The sequence below is a fragment of the Stegostoma tigrinum genome, chromosome 8, assembly GCF_030684315.1.
Source record: "Stegostoma tigrinum isolate sSteTig4 chromosome 8, sSteTig4.hap1, whole genome shotgun sequence".
NCBI classification, from domain to species: Eukaryota; Metazoa; Chordata; class Chondrichthyes; order Orectolobiformes; family Stegostomatidae; genus Stegostoma; species Stegostoma tigrinum.
In genome coordinates, this window is record NC_081361.1 from 13,516,565 (window position 1) to 13,542,343 (window position 25,779).

At 44.9% G+C, this 25,779-nt stretch overlaps 1 protein-coding gene across 2 annotated transcripts in view; it reads left to right on the forward strand.

Annotated features, from left to right (window-relative positions):
* pappa2 (pappalysin 2) overlaps positions 1 to 25,779 on the forward strand; it is a 525,171-nt gene that overhangs the window by 98,962 nt on the left and 400,430 nt on the right. For both annotated transcript variants that reach the window (XM_059647765.1, XM_059647766.1), the window contains exon 5: positions 2,742 to 2,934. In XM_059647765.1, the coding sequence (XP_059503748.1) occupies positions 2,742 to 2,934 (193 nt within the window). The remainder of the gene's footprint in view (positions 1 to 2,741; positions 2,935 to 25,779) is intronic.

The window sequence follows — 25,779 nt, forward strand, 5'->3', positions numbered from 1 at the left end:
ATATTATTGCATCCAAATTCCACCATTTACGGTCATAGGATTTGAATCCAGGCCTGCAGAACCTTACCTGGGTCTCTGGATTAATAACCTAGCGATAATATTACTAGGCTGTAACCTCCCCTTGTGATAACATCACTGGGCATGTTCTGGGGACAAGGGCTTATAAAGCCCCACCCCCATGGTAGAAAGCTGACCAAATGGTGACCATAAATTGTTGTCAAAATTCATCTGGTTTGCTAGTGTTTTATAGGGAATGTGGTTGACTCTTAACTGCCCTGTGGGCAATTAGATATAGGCTGAAAATGCTGGCCTGGTCAGTGATGCCTGTATCCTGTGAATACATTTTAACAAATGCAGGCTCCCCTTAACTCTCTGGCAAGCACACACCTTAAGGTAAGTAAATACCCTCACCCCACCCCTCCCATTGAGTGAGAAGACCTTGTTGGTTAGCTGGAGGTGCCTTTATACATGACAGGAGCAAAGCAAACTCAGGAAGCTGCAGCCCAAGGACTGAATTGCATGCTGTATCAGACGATCAGTGTGATTGTCAGGAGCAAACATGGAGACTATCTTTCACTGAGCAAGCAACAAGCAATGGGAGCAGAAATATGAAGTGAGCTGTTGTGACATTTTGTTTTAAGTAAGTGATGTCTCAAAGGGACTGTGGAAAGCTTCACAAACTGGTGTCATTTGACTTCCAGAAATCAGGTGCAAACTTTTTCTTGTGTAAGGATCTGGGACAATGGGCAGGATTGGATTCTGTGTTGTCCGATGGGTAAGCAAGAATGGCACTTGATGGAAGGGAAAGGGAAAGTCATTCTTTGATCATGTGCTCCTGGATGGCTTCTGGAACCTTTACTAAGGTGCTAGGTAAAGCAAGGCTCAGTAGTTATCAAGTCATACAGCACGGAAACAGAATTTTTGGTCCAACCAGTCCATGCCGACTATAATCCCAAACCAAACTAGTCCCATCCATCTGTGCCTTGTCCATATCCCTCAAAACATTTCTTATTCATGCACAGAATGTCTTTCAAATGTTGTAACTGTACTTGGCTCCATCATTTTGCTCTGGAAGTTAATTCCACACATGAACCATATCTATACCCTCATGATTCTGTCAGGTCACCTCTCAACCTCCTGCACGCCAGTGAAAAATGTCCCAGATTATCCAGCATTACCTTGTAACTCAAACTCTCCATTCCTGGCACCATCCTGGTAAGTCTCTCCTGAACCCACACCAACTTAATAACATCATTCTTATAACAGGACAACCAGAATTGGTCATAATACTCCAAAAGAGGCTTCACCGAGGTCCTGTACAACCTCAACATAATGTCCCCACTCTTATTCCCAAAGGTCTGAGCAATGAAGGCACGTGTACTAAACACTTTCTTAACCACCCTGGTTATCTGTGAGGCAAACTTCAAAAAATTATGTACTTGAATCCCTAGGTATAGTCTGAGGAAGCCTGTGTCTTGGTTGTCCCTAGGGACAACTAGGACCCCTTCCCATTGAAGCCTAGAGTAAGGAGAGAGACAGAAAAAGAAAATTAAAAAGGAAGAGAAAGATACAGACTATGAAAGATAAGGGTGAAGGCAGTAGAGTAAAGGACAGGGGAGAAACAGCATGAAATTTGAGAGAAGTAGAGAGGATGTTCCCACTGGCAGGTGAAGCCAGGACAAGAGAGCATAGCCTCAAGATTAGAGGGAGCAGATTTAGGACTGAATTGAGAAGGAACTTCTTCACTCAGAGGGTTGTTAATCTATGGAATTCCTTGCCCAGTGAAGTAGTTGATGCTACTTGAGTAAATGTAGATTTTTTTTGAACACGGGTAAGTTGATCTGAGTCCACAAAAAGAACAGCCATGATCTTATTGAATTGCGGAGTGGTCTCGGAGGGCCGAATGGCCTACTCTTTCTCCTAGTTCTCATGTAAATGTAAAATCCACAATCAACAATCCAAATTCCACATCGACAGCCAGTCATTAATCAGTCTGATGGTCAGTCCATAGCCAATAAGGGATTGTTGCCATCTTGAGCATTCTCCTTGATCTTATGCTTTTGACCTTTTGCTTCAAAGCAGCTACGTCTTGGAATTTATGTAGGAGAGACGACGTACACAGATTGATGTGGGTTTATAGATGGCAGACTGAGGGATAAATCTAAAGTTCTGGACGTCTGTGTGCAGGAGGAAGTGATGAGCTGCACAAACACCCCATGACTGCTGTCTAAATAGCTAGGGACCAAGTTGAAATGAATCCAGGGCTTTTAATAGACTCCTCTCTCAACATGTCCAATTGCTGCATAGCAACAGTCAACAAAGCAAGTAGAATCCTGATTGCTGCTGCCAAAACCAGGAAGTCATGTTCAAACTGCCTAGCACTTTAATCAGACTGCATCATGCATTCCTTGGGCCCAGCATTGGTCACAGGGCCACACAGAAGGCTTCCAACTTCTGAACGCAGTGTGAAGAAAAGCCATGAGACTCATTGCTTCATGTTGGAAGGTTAAATAAGGTGAAAAGTTGGGAAATGCAGCCTTTATAGATTTGAGAGGAGGCAGCTGATGGAGGCATACAAATGATATTGTAAAATCTAAAACTCAACATAACCCTCGTAGTGATAATTGAAAGGCCAAGAGCCACAGGTTACAGCTATTAAAGCACTGTATTCAAAACAAAAGTTAATTAAGAGGTATAAATGAAACAGTTGCTTCTATATATTTCTTCCTTACCTTCCACAGATGATAGCTGTACGAATAAGTTTACACCAAATCAAGTGGCCCGTATGCACTGTTACTTGGACCTGGTATATCAAGGCTGGATACATTCGAAAAAGCCATCACCCATTGCAATGGCTCCAGAAGTGATCAAGCAAACCATGAACTCTGTAACCATTCACTGGCTGCCTCCAATCAATGGGATACTGTACGAAAGGTGAGACTCTGCACAAGGTATAAGGCCCTCTTTTCCAAACAGCTTTTGGGCGCAGTTCTGTCCTTTTGGTTAATTATCAAATTTGGTCAAGAATTCTTTCGATTAAGAAATAATTCATTTCAGCAAAACAGGAACATGTGGATTAGAGAATTTTTGCTTGGCTGGTACTGATCAAACACCCTACATGATAAGAACATGTTTTTTTCTCATTTCAGGCACTGATAGACTTGCTGCCTATTAGGAGCCCCTTCCATAATTCACTGAGATGTTGGGAAGATGAGATTTCAACATATGTGCTTCATCATAGCGCAGTTTGATGATTATTACTGTTCACCATTTGAGCTGAAAGTTATGCATTATGATGGGAACTGCTGACATTTCTTTAAAAAAAGGCACTGCAGGTACTGAAAATCAAAAACGAAAACAGATATTGCTGAAAAATCTTAGCAAGTCTCGCAGCATCTGTGGAGAGAAATCAGAGTTAATTTTTCAGATTCATTGGGTCTGAAGAAGGGTCACTGGACCTGAAACATTAACTCCGCTTTCTCTTTACAGATGTGGCCAGAACTGCTGAGTTTTTCCAACAATTTTGGTAGTTACTTTTGGTATTTGCGTTTGTTGATCTCATTATGTCACCTCAAATACTGAATCGTATCTTGATTTTCTAGAGGCAAACATGTAGACCAGCTGTACCTCACTGATAACAATGGGATGTACAATGAAGGAAAACCCAGTAAAACTTGCAAATGATCCATAATGGCCTGATTTGCCTTGTATACATCAAACTGGAGGTCCTATACAACCAGTACCTTCATTTCCAAGTGTTACTGTTTCATTGGTTTACACTATGAACCAACTGGTGACCAATTGGTGATTTTGTGCTAGTTTTTCGTCACCAGATGGACACGGGAAGTTGTAAGTTTGAGGATCTCATGAATTTGGTCTTCAGGCCTCAAGTTAGTTGGTGCCTATAGGTGTCCATGTGATGGCGGAGTGACAAATCCAAGTTCAGGCCACCTCTTTCATCAGCATGGCCCACGAGGGGCAGTAAGAATTGGAGTGAGCCCCTTTTACCTGCCCTGGGTGGCTGTGTGATGGGATCTGGTCTTTGCATTTCATCTGACAGACAATGAAACCTGCTTTTTGCGAGGCTCGGAGCAACCCAGGAATTCTCCCACCCGAGCCACACTTTTATCAAATACTTAAACTTCCGAGGTAACAGGACAGAGCCACAAAGGGCATATCACCAAATAGTTTAGGACTAATGTTCTTCGGAGTCCGGCAGAGAGGTAGGTGTTCCTGCATCGTTATAGTGAGGGTTTAGCTTCCATCGAATTCTAATTGGAGGGAGCTTTTTTATTGAATGTTGCTGTCGTAGGAAAAGCGGTTTTCTGTGATTACCACTGTTGAGTTCAGCTGCAGCTAGGCTATCCACAGTCAGGCTGATCTCAAGTGCCACCATGTAGGCTTCGTCTATGAATTTTAACCATTTCTTTTCTGTCAAGGGTACTTTAACTGGGAGCAGGGAGAGGTTGTTCGGGCCTTTGAGCTTGCCCCACCATTATAGATCATGGCTTATTGTCTCCTCAGTGTTGCTTTCCTGTACTCCCAGCATAGCTCTTCATGTCAATAGTCTTCAGAAGCCAATTGATTTCTGTCTTGAAGCTGCTCAACGATTGAGCTTCCACAGCCCTCTGGGAACTGGAATTCCAAAGATTCTCGAGTGAAGACATTCCCCCTCATCTCCATCTTAAATCTCCGTCTCTTTTGGCAACTGCTTTTAAACACATCAGCCAGGGAAAATATTTTACCGCTTATTTCCATCTTACCACTCAGTTACAGCTTCACAAGGTTCACTCAGATCACCTCTCGGTCCACAAAACTCTAGAAAATACAGCCTCAGTTTCCTTGATCTCTCCTCTGAAAACAGTCACGCTGCCCCAGGAATTAATCTGGTGAATCTCCATTGTCTCCTTAAAATACTCCAGGTTGTGCTGAATCCAATACTTTGATGTTTGATGTATTTGATGTCTTTGTAGAGAAATCACCTGGAACCTCATAGAATCCCTATAGTGTGGAAAGAGACCATTTGCCCCATCAAGCCCACACTGACTCTCCGAAGAGCATCCCACCCAGACTGCTGCACTATCCCTGTAACCCTGCACTTCCCATGGCTAATCCACTTAGTTTGCATATCCCTGGACACTGGGGAATTTAGCATGGTTAGTCCACCCTGACCTGCACATTTTGGACTGTGGGAGCAAACTGGAGTACCTGGAGGAAAGCTGCATAGACACAGAGAGAACGTGAAAACTCCACACAGACAGACAGTTGCCCAAGGCTGGAACCGAACCAAGATCCCTGGTGCTTGTGAGGCTGCATTGCGAGCCACTGAGTCACTGTGCAGTCCCTATTTCATTTCATTCTGCCCATAACAAATTATTCCAGAAAGACAGACTGCTCCAGTCTCTGGCAACAACTATTTGACGTGAAGGACATTGTTGTTCAACTGCTAAATCTCTCTGTATTTCTTCTTCTCTTCCTGAGCTTGAGTGGTCATTGAAGAGAATAACTGCGGGTTGATTTGGCATCAGCTTTCTTCTTCAGATTTTGGAAGCCAGTGGATTTCAGGAACCCAGCACATGGAGATATACAGGGGATGACCACTTGGAAACCGATTTCAAGCCCACCAACTCCCACAGCTACCTTGAATACACCTCCTCCCACCCACCTTCCTGCAAAAATTCCATCCCCGATTCCCAATTCCTTCACCTCCGCTGCATCTGCTCCCAGGATGAGGCATTCCACTCCCGTACATCTCAGATGTCCTCATTCTTCAAGGACCGCAACATCCCCCCCCCCCCGCAGTGATCGAGAATGTCCTCGACCATGTCTCCTGCATTTCCCGCAATTCGTCCCTCACACCCGTCCCCACAATTACTGCCAAAAGAGAGTCCCCTTCACCCTCACATACCACGCCAGCAACCTCCGGATCCAACGCATCATCCTCCGACACTTCCGCCATCTACAATCCGACCCCACCACCAAAGACATTTTTCCATCCCCACCCAAATCTGCCTTCTGGAGAGACCAGTCTCTCCGTGCCTCCCTTGTCCACTTCACACTCCCCTCCAACCCCACCACACCGGGCACTTTCCCCTGCAACTGCAGGAAGTGCTCCACTTGCCCCCACACCTCCTCCCTCACCCCCATTCCAGGCCCCATGAAGACTTTCCACATCAAGCAGATGTTCCCCTGCACATCTGCCAATGTGGTATACTGCATCCGCAGTGCCCGTTGTGGACTCCTCTACATTGGGGAAACCAAGCGGAGGCTTGGGTACCGCTTTGCGGAAGTTATGTCATGGAAGGTGAACCATATGCTGGTTATGACAGACACAATGCTGAAGTATCTGCTTTTCATCTGGACCGGTACTATACAGATGTATTTAGAAGGATGTTACAAGATTTGAAAATTGTTCTCAGATTCTGCTGAAATCCGTTTTCAAATCAAAAAATTTTTAAGCTTCACTCTTCTTTTTCTATCTGTGGAATACAAACTGCAGTCAGGCTAGTTAGCGCTTCGTGCTTTCATAGTTTGAACTCTCAATTCGCTCATGCTGCAGTTATCTGATTTAAACCCTGGGGATGCAGTGGCATGATGGTAATGTCACTGAACTCACAATCCAGAGACACAGGCAAATGCTCTGTGCACATATTAGGATGGAATTTAAAATCATTTAATGAACCTAATAGTGAACATGGAGCCATGATCAATTGTTGCGAAACCCCATCAGAGGGTTAGATAGGGTGGATAGGGAGAGCCTTTCTCTTAGGATGGTGATGGCGAGCACGAGGGGGCATAGTTTAAATTGAGGGGTGAAAGATATCGGACAGATGTCAGAGGTAGTTTCTTTTCTCAGAGAGTAGTAAGGGAATGGAACGCTTTGCCTGCAACGGTTGTAGATTCGCCAACTTTAAGTACATTTAAGTCGCCATTGGATGAGCATATGGACGTACATGGAATAGTGTAGGTTAGATGAGCTTCAGATTGGTATGACAGGTCGGCACAACATCGAGGGCCGAAGGGCCTGTACTGTGCTGTAATGCTCTATGTTCTATGTTCTAACTCCTATGCTCGGTTCTCAATGAACAGCTGCACCTCCCAGTTGCGAACCATTTCAACTCGCCCTCCCAATTCCCCCTGGCATTCCTTAGACAACATGTCCATCCTGGGCCTCCTGCAGTGCCACAACGATGCCACCCGGAGGTTGCAGGGACAGCAACTCATAATCTGCTTGGGAATCCTGCAGCCCAATGATATCAATGTGTATTTCACAAGCTTCAAAATCTCCCCACCCCCCACTGCATCCCAAAACCAGCCCAGCTCGCCCCCGCCTCCATAACCTGTTCTTCCTCTTGCCTATCCCCTCCTCCCACCTCAAGCCACGCCTCCATTTCATACCTACTAACCTCATCCCGCCCCCTTGACCTGTCCGTCCTCCCCGGACTGACCTATCCCCTCCCTACCTCCCCACCTACTCTCACCTCTACTGGCCCCATCCCCACCCCTTTATCTTGTCTGTCTCCTCTCCACCTATCTTCTCCACTATCCTTCTTCGATCCTCCACCTCCTCTCTCCCTGTTTATTTTAGAACTCTTTCCTCCTCCCACTTTTCTGATGAAGGGTCTAGGCCCAAAACGTCAGCTTTTCTGCTCCTAAAATGCTGCTTGGCCTGCTGTGTTCATCCAGCTCCACACTTTGTTATCTCGGATTCTCCAGCATCTGCAGTTCCCATTATCAATGAACCTTAGTGTGATGGCTCCCTAGTACCCTGATAAATGCCTAGTCCCTTGGCAAATTAGATTCCAAGTAACATCAGCAGTAGGTGCAGTACTGATACATCACAAGATGGTGTCTGAAAAGATCTTTCGTTCTGTATATTCTCTTAAAGACAAGTACTCCATATTGAATAGGTACGTAAATGTGGTGAGAGATAGTAGGAACTGCAGATGCTGGAGAATCTGAGATAGCAAGGTGTCAAGCTGGATGAGCACAGCAGGTCAAGCAGCATCATAGGAGCAAGAAAGCTGACGTTTCGGGCCTAGACTCTTTCTGAAATGTCAGCTTTCCTGCTCCTATGCTGCTGTGTTCATCCAGCTCTACACCTTGTTATTGTAAATGTGAATAGCTTTGCAAGAGGTGAATAATTGGGAGAGAATTAAGCCCTAACTAAAGTCTTAAAAGTCAAAAATATCATTGTGAAGATCTGTGTTTCATTTCTAGAGGGTGAAAGGTGGAGGATAGCACAGAGTTTTGTCAAAATAATGCCCGTTCAGTGGTCTGAAGTGTCCTGTGTAGTTTGTAATGACCTCTTCATGTCTCACACATTCTCTGTGCATTGGATGTTGACAGGGATGGTAAATATTTCTCTGGTCTTAAAACGTCACACCGTTGGGATTCTGTTGATGAGCTTACATTATTATTTCTGATTAAATCCTAAATATGTGCTAAAGAAAGCTGTCTAAATCCACCAACTGATTGTCAAACAAAAAGTAGGGTCTGAATGACAAATGAAACTAACAACCTGTCAGTGCTGGGAATGTGGAATTTGCTATCACAGGGGATAAGTGAATAATGTCAGTCTACTTCAGGGAGGTGAGCTAAGTGTTAGAAGAGACAGGATGTATAGGACATTAATATTGGCATTGTCTGGTTGGGCTGAATGGTTTCTGTTTTTGTGCTGTATGCTTTATGAAATTGTCCTTTCTCCTCGAGGACCTGGCCTTGAGTCCAAGCCTTTCTAATGGGCACTGTTTGTTGGCTGTTCAGGTGCTGTGCAAAGTGTAGCTTGAATACTCTCGGACTCATTTATGAATTTATCAGCAGCCAAGCTGCAATTCAGATCAACTGAATGAGACCATTCTGCTCTTTTAGAACATAGAACATAGAACATTACAGCACAGTACAGGCCCTTCAGCCCTCAATGTTATGCCGACCTGTCACACCGATCTCAAGCCCACCTAATCTACACTATTCCACGTACGTCCATATACTTATCCAATGATGCCTTAAATGTACCTAAAGTTGGCGAATCTACTACTGTTGCAGGCAAAGTGTTCCATTCCCTTACTACTCTCTGAGAAAAGAAACTACCTCTGACATCTGTCCTATATCTTTCACCCCTCAATTTAAAGCTATGCCCCCTCGTGCTTGCCGTCACCATCCTAGGAAAAAGGCTCTCCCTATCCACCCTATCTAACCCGCTGATTATTTTATATGTTTCAGTTAAGTCACCTCTTAACCTTCTTCTCTCTAATGAAAACAGCCTCAAATCCCTCAGCCTTTCCTCGTAAGACCTTCCCTCCATACCAGGCAACATCGTAGTAAATCTCCTGTGCACCTTTTCCAAAGCTTCCACATCCTTCTTATAATGCGGTGACCAGAACTGTACACAAAACTCCAAGTGCGGCCACACCAGAGTTTTGTACAGCTTCACCATAACCTCTTGGTTCCAGAACTCGATCCCTCTATTAATAAAATTTAAAACACTGTATGCCTTCTTAACAGCCCTGTCAACCTGGGTGGCAACTTTCAAGGATCTGTGTACATGGACACCGAGATCTCTCTGCTCATCTACACTAGTAAGAATCTTACCATTAGCCCTGTACTTTGCCTTCTGGTTACTCCTACCAAAGTGCATCACGTCACACTTGTCTGCATTAAACTCCATTTGCCACCTCTCAGCCCAGCTCTGCAGCTTATCTATGTCTCTCTGCAACCTGTAGAATCCATCGTCACCATCCACAACTCCACCGACCTTAGTGTCATCTGCAAATTTACTAACCCATCCTTCTACGCCCTTATCCAGGTCATTTATAAAAATGACAAACAGCAGTAGACCCAACACTGACCCTTGCGGTACTCCACTAGTAACTGCTCTCCAGGATGACATTTCCCATCAACTAACACCCTGTGTCTTCTTTCAGCAAGCCAATTTCCAATCCAAACTGCCATATCTCCCACAATTCAATTCCTCTGCATTTTGTACAATAGCCTATTGTGGGGAACCTTATCGAACACCTTGCTGAAATCCATATACACCACATCAACCGGTTTACTCTCATCTACCTGTTTGGTCACCTTCTCAAAGAACTCAATAAGGTTTGTGAGGCACGACCTTCCCTTCACAAAACCGTGCTGACTATCCCTAATCAATTTATTCTTTTCTCAATGATTATAAATCCTATCTCTTATAACCTTTTCCAACACTTTACCAACAACTGAGATAAGGCTCACAGGTCTATAATTACCAGGGTTGTCTCTACTCCCCTTCTTGAACAGGGGAACCACATTTGCTATCCTCCAGTCATCTGGCACTATTCCTGTAGACAATGACGAGTTAAAGATCAATGCCAAAGGCTCGGCAGTCTCCTCCCTGGCTTCCCAGAGGATCCGAGGATAAATCTCATCCGGCCTAGGGGACTTATCTATCTTCACCCTCTGAAGGATTTCTAATACCTCTTCCTTGTGAACCTCAATCCCACCTAGTCTAGTAGCCTGTATCTCAGTATTCACCTCGACAACATTATCGTTTTCTAGAGTGAATACTGTTGAAAAATATTCATTTCTTTTTGATTCATGGGATGCGGGCATAGTTGGCGAGGCCAGCATTGGTTTCCCATCTCTATTAGCAATTGAACTGAATGTCTTGCTATGTCATTTCAAACAAGGAGTCAGGCATTTCTGTGGGGGTCCAGGGTCACATATGGGCCAGACCAGGGCATGAATAAAAAATTTCCTTCCTTTAAAGCACTTTTTGTATGTAGCTGCAGTTGTAATGGTAGTAACATGACATCCGCTTGAAAGGCAGAAAGATCCTATAAAATGGAATGTGACCGATCCGTTCATCTGTTTTAGTGAGGAGAGATCATGTTGGCCAGATAGAGCTCCCTTGCACCTTTTTGAAGAGTAAGCGCATGATTTTATTTTCAGAGAGAGACTTTGGGAGTGTAATGATTGTAACAACGTCAGTAAGGTGGATCTCATAGAATCTGAATTCCCTGACTGGGGCTGTAAATCTGGTCCAATGAGGGATCCCTGGCTGACAGATATAAACGGGAGTATCAGGAATTCAATTCACATTGGGAGCTGGCTCTGAGGGAGCTCGATCAGCGTCAAGGACTTTCCACATGTAAATAAAGGGTGACTTCGTGAAAAGCTGTTGACCTCTGTGGACTTATTTCAGTGGCAATGAGAGAGATAAGCAGATTTTTGAAGAAATCCACTTGCAACAATTGTCATTGAGTTGGGGTAAGCGTTTGTGGCATCTTGCCTTTTTTTGGGAACCTTGACTGGTTCGAACCTGCTGTCGAAGACTGCATGCAGAAAGAATGTGCAATTTTTTCTGGGCAAGTGTCATTGGGCAGATGAAATGCCATAAGTAATGTCGCTAACAGCTTGTAGACCCACAGTTTTTAACAGTTATTAGGAGTGTAGCTTTTCCTGAGGAACCAGATACGAAAACCTTTCGATAGCTAAGGGATTTAGTTCAGGAATATCACAACCACAAGACTCCTCTAATTTTGAGACAGGACTTTCAACTAGGTTAAGACTTCAAACAGGTGCTACGACTGGCCTTATCATTGGAATATGTGGCAAGTGGAGCTTATGAGTTACAGGGTGTTCCGACAGAAGTATTCTGACAGGATATTTCACTTTGCCAGGCTGACTGAGCTAGGGGAACACCACTTAAGTAAAAACAACTACATAGACTCACTCCAGACATATCCTGAACAGAGGGACTCTAAGTCAGCCCACGGCAAAACCCCAAAACCAAGCCAAGCTTTGGCCAAATTGTTAAAATTTGCTTCAGGATCCAGGCTGACAGACCATTGTAGTTGCTGCCAGTATGCGGACTCGAGACAGCAAAAGAGTCCCACAAGGCCTAAATTGACCGAGAGAACTCATAGGCCAGTATCCAGGAGAGTGCACACCCTGAAAAATCCACTGACATCTGGTTTGGAACAGTGAAATTGCTTAGCAACATTCAAATCAGGACCATTCAAAACAAACATCTTGTTGAATGGGCACCCGGTCTATTGGATGTCAATACCGGTGAGGCCGTTTCAGTGATAGCAGAACCAGTCTTTAACAAGATTTGCTTTGGATTCCAACCCTTAAGCTTTAGTGCAAGACTTCGGCTAGACTGAAAACCTATACCTGGGGACCTTTACAGATTAAAGGTACAGCTTCGGTCCCAGTTTCTTATGAGAAGCAGCTGGTTCAGTTACCACTGATTGTAGTAAAAAGCTCAAGCCCAAGCTTGATGAAGCGAAATTGATTGAGAAATGTTCACTGAGATTGGCTCAACATTTTTAGATTAGAAAATGGCTGCCTGAGTCCTAATTAAGTACCCAGAAGTTTTTCAGGGAAGTCAAAGGACTATCATAGGAGCCGAAGCCACCCTGCTTGTTGATCAGGAAGCAATTCCACAATTCTACAAGGCCTGTCCAGTGCCATTTGCCTTACGGGCAAAAGTAGAGGCAGAAATCAGAAGGCTGGAAAACAAAGGAATCATCAAAACACGGTGTGAGGCTGGATGAACACAGCAGGCCAAGCTGTATCAGAGGAGCAGGAAAGCTGACGTATCAGTTCTGGACCCTTCTTCAGAAATGGAAGAAGAGTTTCTGAAGAAGGGCCCAGAACCGAAACGTCAGCGTTCCTGCTCCTCTGATGCTGCTTGGCCTGCTGTGTTCATCCAGCCTCACACTGTGTTATCTCAGATTTTCCAGCATCGGCAGTTCCTACTATCTCTGAATCATCAAAACAGTCCAATTTGTGGAATGAGCAGCACCAGTTGTACTGATTGTGATGACCAGAGTGTTGTTTCACCTTTGTGGGTATTTTAAATGAATGGTAAAGCGTTTTTTGCAGCTGGATAAATACTTAATCCCTCGCAAAGAGGATTTATATCCAAAGATGGCAGGAAGCCAGTCCTTCATGAAAGTGAATATAGGTTATGCCCTCCTGCAATTGTGATTACTTGAGGATTTCCAGAAATATGCCACCATTAATACCTATTAGGCTTTGTACCAATGTATGAGACTGGCGTTTGAGATATGTTCACCCTGTGCCATCTTTTAACAGATAGAACATAGAACATAGAACAGTACAGCCCAGAACAGGCCCTTCAGCCCACAATGTTGTGCCGACCATTGATCCTCATGTATGCACCCTCAAATTTCTGTGACCATATGCATGTCCAGCAGTCTCTTAAATGACCCCAATGACCTTGCTTCCACAACTGCTGCTGGCAACGCATTCCATGCTCTCACAACTCTCTGTGTAAAGAACCCGCCTCTGACATCCCCTCTATACTTTCCACCAACCAGCTTAAAACTATGACCCCTCGTGCTAGCCATTTCTGCCCTGGGAAATAGCCTCTGGCTATCAACTCTATCTCTGCCTCTCATTATCTTGTATACCTCAATTAGGTCCCCTCTCCTCCTCCTTTTCTCCAATGAAAAGAGACCAAGCTCAGTCAACCTCTCTTCATAAGATAAACCCTCCAGTCCAGGCAGCATCCTGGTAAACCTCCTCTGAACCCTCTCCAAAGCATCCACATCTTTCCTATAATAGGGCGACCAGAACTGGACGCAGTATTCCAAGTGCGGTCTAACCAAAGCTTTATAGAGCTGCAACAAGATCTCACGACTCTTAAACTCTATCCCCCTGTTAATGAAAGCCAAAACACCATATGCTTTCTTAACAACCCTGTCCACTTGGGTGGCCATTTTAAGGGATCTATGTATCTGCACACCAAGATCCCTCTGTTCCTCCACACTGCCAAGAATCCTATCCTTAATCCTGTACTCAGCTTTCAAATTCGACCTTCCAAAATGCATCACCTCACATTTATCCAGGTTGAACTCCATCTGCCACCTCTCAGCCCATCTCTGCATCCTGTCAATGTCCCGCTGCAGCCTACAACAGCCCTCTATACTGTCAACGACACCTCCGACCTTTGTGTCGTCTGCAAACTTGCTGACCCATCCTTCAATCCCCTCATCCAAGTCATTAATAAAAATTACAAACAGTAGAGGCCCAAGGACAGAGCCCTGTGGAACCCCACTCACCACTGACTTCCAGGCAGAATATTTTCCTTCTACTACCACTCGCTGTCTTCTGTTGGCCAGCCAATTCTGTATCCAGGCAGCTAAGTTCCCCTGTATCCCATTCCTCCTGACCTTCTGAATGAGCCTGCCATGGGGAACCTTATCAAATGCCTTACTGAAGTCCATATACACCACATCCACAGCTTGACCCTCATCAACTTTTCTAGTCACATCCTCAAAAAACTCGATAAGGTTTGTGAGGCATGACTTGCCCCTCACAAAGCTGTGTTGACTGTATTTGATCAAGCCATGCTCTTCCAGATGGTCATAAATCCTATCCCTCAGAATCCTTTCTAACACCTTGCAGACGACAGACGTGAGACTTACTGGTCTGTAATTGCCGGGGATTTCCCTATTTCCTTTCTTGAAGAGAGGAATTACATTTGCCTCTCTCCAGTCCTCAGGTACGACTCCAGTAGAGAGTGAGGATGCAAAGTTCTTCACAAGTGGCGAAGCAATTTCATTTCTCTCTTCCCAAAGCAGCCGAGGACAAATCTGGTCCGGGCCTGGCGACTTGTCAATCTTAACGTTTGACAAAATTTTCAGCACATCAGCTTCCTCTATCTCTATCCATTCCAGCATGCACACCTGCTCTTCAAACGTTTCATTCACTACAAAGTTCGTTTCTTTCGTAAAGACAGAAGCAAAAAACTCATTAAGGGCTTCCCCTACCTCCTCAGACTCCACACACAAGTTCCCTATGCTATCCCTGATCGGCCCTACTCTTTCTTTGACCATTCTCTTATTCCTCACATAAGTGTAAAATGCCTTTGTGTTTTCCCTTGTTCCTTCTGCCAAGCCTTTCTCGTGCCCCCTCCTGGCTCTCCTCAGACCTTTTTTGAGCTCCTTCCTTGCCTGCGAGTAATCCTCTCTAGCTGAACTTGACCCTAGCTTCCTCCAGATGATGGGGAATATTTTACAAGGTCTACCCCACGTCGCTTCAGGTGACTGTCTGACTGAATTTTGCACTTTCTCCAGTGTCAGCTCCCTCCCACAGTCCAAAGATGGGCAGATTAGCTGAATTGGCCAGGTTAAATTGCCCATTGTGTCCAGGGATGTGCAGGCTAGGTGGGATAGCCATGGGAACTGCAGGATTACAGGAATAGGGTAGGGGAAATGATCTGGGTGGGATGCTGTTTGAAGGGTCACTGTGGACAGGCCAAATGGCCCACTTCCACACTGTAGGGATTCTATGATATATCTAGATGACATGCTAATAACAGGGAAGATCAACCACGAGCACTTTAAGAACTTGGTCATAGTTCGTAGATGCTTCCCCCAGGCAAGAGTAAGCCTTAGAAGGGAAAAATGTGTGTTCCAGGCAACCCCAAGTGACCTCCTGGGGCTGCAGTGTTGACAAAACTGGATTATGCCCTTTGGCTGATAAAATGAGGGTGATCAACACTGTCCTGATTCCCAAGTAAGTACTGGAGCTCAGATCTTTCCTTGGGCTGGTGATCGATTACCAAAAGTTCATATGTGACCTGACCACCATCCTGGTCTGTTTGCATCAACTCTTAAAAAGGAGTCAGCCTTGAAAATGGTCTCATAACCAAGCCATTGCTTTTAGGGAAGTGAAGAAACAGCTATCATCCTCTAAGGTATTGGCACACTGTGATCCCATGTGAAATCTGGTGTTAACATACAATTCCTCCCCGAATGGCATTGGTTTAGTATTTGCTCATAGGTGTCCCAATGGAGAGGAATGCCCAATAGTCTATGCATCCAGGACTTCAGCAAAGTCGCAGAGGAAAATATGCCCAGATAGAGAGGGAAGGGTTGGCAGTTATATTTGGAGTCGGGAACTTCCACCAATACATTTACGAATGTAAATTTGTAATAATGACCCCCAAACCCCTGCAAGGCCTACTTAAACAGGACAAGTGGGCGCTGCCCATAGCTTCAGAACGAATACAGTGGCGGGCTGTAATATTAAGTGCCTGTACGTACAATTTGGAACACTCCCCGGGAGGGCAAGTAGTAAATGTGGATATATGGAGCCACCTCCTGCTGGCAGATATTCCACTGATGGTGCCACCAACAGAAGAGTCTGTAATGGTTTCAGATTTTCTGGACACACTTCCAGTCACAGCTGACAATATCAGACCTAGGACGGCAAAAGATCTGGTCCTGTCAAAACTGAGACAGCTGGTGGTGATGGGAGAAACCATAGGGCCATTGTAACCAGAAGGGTTGTATCTGGAGGGACCACAGATGGCGGCATATTATTAAGGGGAGCAAAAGTGAGTGTCCCGAGCAGTGGTCGCAACCAATTACTGGCTGAACTCCACCAACATCATCTAGGGGTTTCCAAAATGAGGATGTTGGCAAGAAGTTATATTTTGGTGGCCAGGATTGGATGCTGACATCACTGTGTTAGTGGGGCAGTGCCCAGAGTGTCAATAAGGACAAAGCTTACCACCAACAGCTTCGCCATATTCTTAGGAATGGCTGGATACACCCTAGACTCAGTTACATGTCAACTGTGCAGGTCTTGTCATGGGCTCAATGTTCTTAGCCATTGTGGATGCCACTCGAGGTGGCTGGACGTACATTGAGTTTGACGTCAGACATGGGGTCAACGAAAGAGAAACTGTGCACATCTTTTGCAGTACACAGACTCCCAGAGGTGTTGGCCACAGAGAGCAGACCATCTTTTACCAGCAGGGAATTTGATTGATTGATTTATTTTCGGCCTTAGAGTAGATTTGTAGCTCTGGTTGTGGATGTTGTGGTTGGTTGGCTTACTGAGCTGGTTCTTGTTTTTCTGCAGATGTTTCATTACTATGCTGGGTAATATCATCAGTGCAGCCTCTGAGGAAGCGCTGTTGTGTTTTCTTGCCTGTTATTTGAACTCGGGAGTTGGTTTAGCTAAATTACCTCACTTCCAGTTTTCCTTTGCAGTGGAGTGTATATGGGGTTGAGCTCTGTGTGTTTATTGATGGCTTTCTTTGTGATGTACTAGGTTTCTAGGAATTCCCGTGCTTGTCACTGCTTTGCTTGTCTCAGGATCTGGTATTGTCCGAGACGAATTGGTTGTTTTCTTTGTCCATGGGGATAGAGATGAGTAAGTATTGGTATGTCTTTTTGCAGCCAATTGATGTTCGTGTACCCTTGTGGTTAATTTCCTCCTTGTTTGTCCAGTGTAGTGTTTGTCACAGTCTTTGCAGGCAGTCTTGTATGTGACATTGATCCTGCCCATAGTGGGCAGTGGGTCTTTGGTTTAGGTGAGCAGTTGTTGTGGGGTTGATGGAGGTTTGTGTGCTAACCTGATGCCCAGTGGTCGTAGGAGTTTTGTGGTCAGTTCAGATGTGTTCCTGATGTAAGATAGTGTGATGACTGTGTCGGGGTGTGTAACCTTCTTGGTTTCGTTCATGTGATAGGCATCTTCTGACCTAGTTTTTCAGGTATCCATTGTCTTTGAATACCTGGAAGAGGTGCTCTTCTTCTTCTCAGCGTCGCTCTGTGCCGTTGCAGTGTGTTGTCGGTTTAAATAATGTTCTCACGCAACTTTGTGTGTATTAGGGTGGTTGCTGTTGAAATTAAGTACTTTGTCAGTGTGTGTGGCTTTCCTGTGTACCTTTGTTAGGGATTCCCCACTTGTCCTGTGCTCTACCATGACGTCCAGGAATGGGAGCTGTTTGATCTTCTTCTCCTCTCTGGTGAATCTGATTCCGGTGAGGGTGTTGTTTATTAGTTCGTGTGTCTCTTCCAGTTTGGTCCATTTAATGATGACAAAGGTGTCGTCCACATAGTGTATCCATAGTTTTGGTAGGATTAGTGGAAGGGCCGTACTTTCAAGTCCCTGCATTAATGCTTCAGCTATTAGTCCAGAGATAGGTGATCCCATGGGTGTCCCGTTAATCTGCTTGTATATTTGGCTGTTAAAAGTGGAGATGGTGTCACTGGGGTCTTGTTCTTGTTTTCATATTGCTGTCATTGTCATCTCTATCCACATGTATAAGAAGAACCACCAATTCAACTGGGACAACACCAAGATCCTGGGATAAGCAAAGCAGGGACAAGCACAGGAACACCTAGAAGCCTGGTACACCACGAAAATAGCCATCAACAAACACTTAGAGCTTGACCCCATATGTACTCTACTGCGAAGGAAAACCAGAAGTGAGGTAATCCAGCTCAATGGACTCCAGGGTTCAAATAACAGGAGGGAAGACACAACAGTGCTTCATCAGAGGCTGCACTGATGATGTTACCCAGCAGGGTAATGAAACGTCTGCGGAAAAGCAATGAACCAGCTCAGTAATTGATTTATTGTCACATGTACCGAAACACAGTGTGAAGCTTTGTTTGTGAGCTGTACAGGCAGATCATAGTAAGCAAAGGATATACAGATCAAAAAAAACTTAGACAGAGGCATACTCATTACATTGCACAGGGCATGTGCTAGGCGAGATTAACATTAGCAAGATCAGTGTTATCTGAGGTTATAGAGTCCATTCATCAGTCTGATAACAGCTGGCAAGAAGCTGTTCCTGAACCTGCTTGTGCATTCAGACTTCTATACCTTCTGCCTGATGGAAGAGGTTGGAGGAAATTATTACCGAGATGGGAGGGGTCTTTGATGATGTTGGCAGCCTTTCTGCAGCAGTGAGTCATGCAAATAGGGTCCATGTTTGGAAGGTTGGCTTCCGTGATGGTCTGGGCTGTGCACACCACCTTCTGTAGTTTCTTACGGTCCTGGGCAGAGCAGTTGTCGTACTAGGCCGTTATTCACCCAGACAGTATGCTTAAAATGGTGCATCTGTAGAAGTTGGTGAGGGACCTTATGGACATGCCAAATATCCTGAGCTGCCTGAGGAAGAAGTGGTGTTGTTGTGTTTCCTTGATTGTTCCATTTACGTGAGAAGTCCAGGACAGGTCATTGCTTATCATCACTCTGAGGAACTTGATAATCTTTGCCCTCTCAACCTCAGTTCTGTTGAGGTAGATGGGGCCATGTTCTCCTTTTTTCTTTCTGAAGCCAGTGATCAGTTCTTTAGTATTGCCAACATTGAGAGACAAATTCATTGCCCACGTCATCAAGCCCTCTATCTCCCTTCTCTATTTTGACTCATTATTATTAGATATCCGTCCCACTATGTGGGCGTCGTCAGCGAACTTACAAATAACGTTTGTTTGGAATTTGGTGACACAGTTGTGGATGTACAAGGAGAACAGTACTGAGGACACATCTTTGGGGATCTCCAATGTTGCGTGTTATTGTGGAGGAGACACAGTTACCTATCCGCTCTGAATGCAGCCTATGGGTCAGAAAGCTGAGGATCCAGTTTCAGAGGGCAGAGCCGAGACTTAGGTCTCGGAGTTTTGAGATCAGTCTGGAGGAGATGATGGTGTTGATGGTAGAGCTGTAGTCAATGAGCAGGCATCTCACAAAGGTGTCTTTGATATTGAGATGTTCCAAGGATGAGCGCAGGACTGGAGAAATTGTAGGGGATCGGGGCACGCTGGGAAATTGGAGTTAGTGTGGGCCATGACCGGTCTCTCAAGGTGCACCATGATTATGGAGGTCAGAGCCACTGGGCAGCAGTCATTTAGGCATGTTGCATGTGCTTTCTTTGGTGCTGGGACGGTAGTGATCTTCTTGAAGCAGATGGGGACTTCACCTTGTAGGAGGGAGAGGGTGAAGATGTCGGCGAACACCTCCACTGTTTGGTCCACATAGAATCTGAGTGATCAGCCGGGGAAACCATCCAGGCCCGTCACTTTCCTTGGGTTGATTCTTTGGAAGACCGATCTGACGTCTGCAGCGCTGACTGAGAGAACAGGTGTGCCTGAGGCTGTCGACATAGGCATCACCACGCTGCTAGCATTCTGCTCCGATCGAGCATAGAAAGCATTCAGCGCATCAGGACGGGATGTGTCTTTGTCTTTGAACTTGAATGTTTCCAAAAGTTGAATGGTATTTGACATGTAAGGACAGATCCATACCATCCATCATCTGATGGTCTGGCAGAAAGAGCAGTCCAAACTTTGAAGGCGGGCTTTACAAAACAGCCTACAGCTTCACAAGATGCCAAACTGTGATGATTCCTGTTTGAGTATACCCCTAATACAACTGCAAGGATCGGCCCAGCAGAGTTGCTGATGGGGAGTAGACTCTGCACTACGTTAAATCTGATCTTCCTGGACTTGGTTGGGGGTGGGGGGGTGTTGAAACAGCATCATAAATGCCGTGCCCGACTCAAGACTCTGCGAAGTGAGAGATACACTTCAGGGAATAAAGTTTGTTGTAGGAGCCATAGGAATGTGTCTACATGGGTAAGAGGCATGGCCGACACGAGGTCAGATGCAGTGATGTATAAAGTTCAGGTAGGTGCGACAGCCCTGAGCAAGTACAGGGACCAAATGAAAACTACAAACTCACATACGGTGCAGGAGAAAAATGTGCCCAGCTCCTTGACTGCCTTTCCAATTGTTCTGGAACCTGTAGGTTCTCCCTTTCCATAAAGCGATGACGATACCTCAGAATCTGAGATGGACATGGCAGATACCGCCTCTTCTACACCTTTGCCGCCTGAAGAGGAGAATGAATTTCTTCTGAGATTCTCTGGGCGCAGTAGGTGAGCTAATGTGCATTACATGCCAACCATACCTGAGGACAGTTGGAGGAGTCTGACCCGGTGCTAAAACACCCCAGGAAGAGCTACAAGAAGAAAGACAATGTCCTCGGACTCAGAGTGGGAGGGATGCAGTGACTGTAACATGGCCAGCCAGGTGGACCTCATAGAATAAGAGTTCCCTGCTTGGGGCTGTTAATCTGGTCCTATTAGGAATCCCTGGCAGACAGATATAACCAGGGCATCAGGGATTCTGTTCACTCTGAGACCTGGCTCTGAAGGAATTGGTTTAGTGTCAAGGACTCTCCACTTGTAAATAAACAGTGACTTGGTGACGGTATAGCTGCCTCTGTAGAGTTAGTTCGGGGAGGCTGCAGCTTAATTTCACATCTCTTCTAGTACCATACTTTTTGCTTACAACATAGATTAATGTGGGATGTAAACCTACAACTTTTCAATCTCCAAGGCATTAGAACTATCCATTAGCCATGGCTGATAGCATACATTGGGCCATCTTTCATTGTTGTGTTCGGTCTGTCTTTTACATGTTCGGCATGTTTATCGACTCATCATCCCACAGATATGGACATTCTGGGTAAATCTACCAGTCCGTGGTCTGTAGCAGTTCAACAAGGCAGTTCACCACTCCCTTATCAAGGGCAACTAGGGATTGGCAGTAAATGCTGGCCCAGCCAGCGACGACCACATCTCATGAAGGAATAAAAAAAATGTTGGCGACAGGTGACGCCTGTATGAAACAGTCTGTTTTGCAACTGACAAGCAGTCAGGAAACACAGCCCATTTATTTAAGAATCTTTGCCAATCACAACAAGCAGAAACCATGTCAAAACCAGTGACTTCACCTAATTGTAGCAGGGGGCTGTGTCTCCCGTAAGGTACTGTGGGTGGAAGGCACTAACGTATAAGTGACGTGTGTAATATCTTATGAAAATGCCAGGGAGTTACCCACTGCTGTCCACACTGGCTGGAAAGAGTGCAGTCACTCTGTGTGACCACGTTTGCATGTTGTGTTTCTCATGAACACAGTGCTGGCCAGTTGAAAACAAAAAATAATCTACACAGAGAAAATGCCAATGTGTTACGGTTCACACGGAGGTATTTTTTAAGAACGCATTCCGTTCCAATGAAACAGTAGCAAGTTAAACCATATCTGCTTACCAATCTCCCCTGAGCACACTCACACACACTACCCTGCAATGTGCTATCTTCAGGCACCCTCTTTGATGGTTAGTTACTATCAGTCTGTTTTGTATGTATGCCTGTTTTTTTCCCATATCATAGATCCCTTTCCCCATGCTGCCTCACAGATCAGACCCATATGCTTGCAGTGGTGAGGACCATCAATTTGCGTGTGTTTACTTCCCTTTTGAAATGACTGTAGGGCTTTCTGTTTTGTTTTGTTTTCAGTTCACGTCCACAGAGCGTAGTGGGGTTAAAGCAAATTGAAAACAGGAGTTGAGTTTCAGCGTGCTGGTCACATCAGGGACTGCATGGAGAGAAGGGAACAGCAAAAATGAGAATGTGAGAGTTTCGCAAGTCAATGGATACAAAAACAGACAGTATGTAATTATAGAATCCAGAATTTACTGGGGCAACACAAAGTAAGTGAGAAAACATGAGATACATAGACAGAAAATGAAAAGAATATTAGAATAACAATGGGACTGCAGCTGTGCAGTGTTTTTTGCTTCCACGTAGACAGCCTATTCATTTCACCTTAAGGCACTTGCTCCTAAACTGTAACAACATTAAGATTAAGAGCAGAAGTATGCCATTTGGCCCATCAAGTCTGTTCTGCCATTCAATGAGATCCTGTCTGATCTGTTAAATCTCATTTCCACTTTCCTGTTTTAACACCATAACCCTTGATTCCCTTAAACATTTGTCTGTGTCAGCCTTGAATGTACTTACTGACCCAGCCTCAACACCACTCTGCAGTAAAGAATTCTACAGATTCACTACGCTTTGAGAGAAGAAATATCTCCCCATCTCCAATTTAACTGAGTGACCCCTTATTTTGAGATTATGCCGTATGGTCTTAGACTCTTCCACAAGCGATAAAATCTGCTCCGCACCTGCCCTGTTAAGCCCCCTAATAATGTTGCTTCAATAAGGTTGCTTCTCATTTTCCTGAACTCCAATGAGTACAAGCTTAATGTACTCGACCTCCCCTCCAAAAAAAATCCCTCCATATCTTGAATCAACCTTGTGAGCTATCCCAGAACTGCCTCCAAAGCCAGCATATCTTTCCTTCGATAAAGGAAGCAAGCTGTTTACAGTATTCTTTGCAAGTAAACGGTAACGCTGCTTGCCCAAACCATCTCTCACTGAACAGGACAGTGCTTCTTTTGCTGCCGAAGACACTGTGTGGGCAGGCTATTCGGCTACTTGAGCATAAGCTGTTCTCACCATCTCCAGATTCCACATGTGCCCTTACAGCCGGGATTGTTGGATACTGATTAGGAGCTGCAATCTCAGTTGCTATTCCTGAATCCTTAATCCTGGGATCTCAAAGCCAGATGTAGCACTGACGAATTGCTCACAAGCGGTTACTGCATTATCACAATCTTTGCTCCAGGATGGAAGGGTGCCCAGATAGAATCAGGGAGCACCAACCCCAGAAGCAGAATGCTAGTGGCTAAGAGGATTGCCAAACTGAGCTGGCAAGTAAAGGACTGCCCTTGGTTCTCAGAAACTTTGCCCTGGATTTTTGGCCCTCTAACTTTTGTAACTCATACTTGCTCACCACCAACCCTTTGCCCCCACTCCACATCCCTGTGACTCCTTATACCTTCAATGCTGTCTCATCCCCTCATGGAAATCACTCTAAAATGAGCACTTATACCTCCAAGTTAGTTAATAACCCCAACCACCCGCATGGCTGTTTATACCCTCTTAAGAACTCATCCAGTTGTCAACCCAGGACAGACCTCAGAAACCTTGTGGAAATGAAATAAAATAATGTTATAAAAATCTAATTTTGCTCTCATGATACAGACTTTTTAGTTTAAAAGTTAGCCTGTTCATGAAAGCCCAGTCGAAGTTTTTTTTAAACAAAAATCCCAAATCTCTTTTAAAAAACACAAACTTTGTACCCCAAATAAAAGACAACTATTTCTACAATTGGATATTTTAATTGTCAATCAAACTGTGAAATCGAAACAAATTCTTTTGCAGATAATTGTAGCTTTTAGAATTTAGCGTGCAGTCATAAAGAATCTTCGTGGGAAATGTCAACAAATGACTATTAAAACTGCTGGACCAGATACAATACCAACTGATCTGTCAATTAAAGCAATACTTGAGATTCTTTTCATTTCTCACTGACAGCTGAAGCTGCTTCATTTTCATTTTGAAAAAGGTTGGCTTCAAATCATGACAGCCCTTTGGGAGCATTTACTTATATTCCATTGTTTCTGATTCCCACAAAGTGACCTGAGGGCCACAGAGACATACAGCACAGACCAGATCCTTCAGCCCAACTGTTCATGCTGTGCAAGTTTTCTAGACTGACTCAATTCCATTTGCCAGCATTTGGCTTATCTGTGTCTTAACCTTTCCTATCCATGTAATTATCCAAATGTCTTCAAAATGTTGCAATTGTGTCTGTTCTACCACTTCCTCTGGCAGCTCATTCCATATGTATATGAAAATGTTGCCCCTCAGATCCCTTTTAAATTTTACCCCTCTTGTCTTAAACCTATACCATATAGATTTAGAATCCCTGACCCTGGGGAAAAGACACTGGCTATTCACCTTATCCATGCTCCTTATGAGTCTATAAACCTCTGTAAGGTCACCGCTATCCTTGTAAATCTATTTTGCGTCAACTCTCCAGCTTTCAGGACAACATCATCCGCAACATTATACAACTCTGTCGTGGCAGCCTCTGCAAAACATGTCTGATCTTCGATATGGACACTACCATCACACATATGAACACCTCCCACCACATGAACGGCAGATACCCATGTGACTCGGCAAACTTTATCTATCTCATATGCTTCGGGCAAGGATATTTTGAGGCATGGTATATTGGCAAAATCATGCGGACTGTATGACAACAGATGAATGGACACTGCGCAACAATCACCAGACAAAGATGTTCCCTTCTAGTGGGGGAACACTTCAGCAGTCAAGGACATTCAGCCTTGTATCCTCAAGTAAACATCTTCCAAGGCAAATTATGGGATACACAACAACACAGCAGCACGGTGGCTCAGTGGTTAGCGCTGTAGCCTCACTGTGCCAGGGACCCGGGTTCGATTCCAGCCTGGGGCGACTGTCTGTGTGGAGTTAGCACATTCTCCCCGTGTCTGCATGGGTTTCCTCCGCGTGCTCCGGTTTCCTCCCAGAGTCCAAAGATGTGCAGGCTAGGTGGATCAGCCATGCTAAATTGCCCATAGTGTTCAGGGGCGAGTGGGTTATATGAGAATGGGTCTGGGTGGGATGCTTCAAAGGGCAGTGTGGATTTGTTGGGCCGAAGGGCCTGTTGCCACACTGTAGGGAATCTAATCTAAACACGGCGTCACCGAGCAGAGGCTGATAGCCAAGTTTGGTACCTATGAGGACAGTCTCATGTTGCACTACAGGTGACCCCACCACATTATACACACACACATACTCACTCACTCATTCACTCACTTCCACTCTCTGTCTCTGTCTCTCTCTCTCTCTCTCTCTCTCTCACACACACACACAGATGCTCTCTCATACACACGCTGTTTACGTCTCCCACACACACACACACACACACACACACACACACACAGTCTCTTCCCCCACCCCCTACCACACACATATACACACACAAACACAGAGTCACTTGTGACTCTATTGTTCAAAAAGCACACAATTTATAGACAGTCAGTCAGTGTGAAGTTTTGTAAATTCCTACTTTAGAAATACAGCCAGTCTGACTCTAAACCAAAGCACAGATTCTAAACAGATTCTAAACAAGGCCTGACACTTAATTTCTGAAGAAGGGTCCAGACCTGAAATGTCCGCTTTCCTGCTCCTCTGATGCTGCTTGGCCTGCTGTTTTCCTCCAGCTCCACACCTTGTTA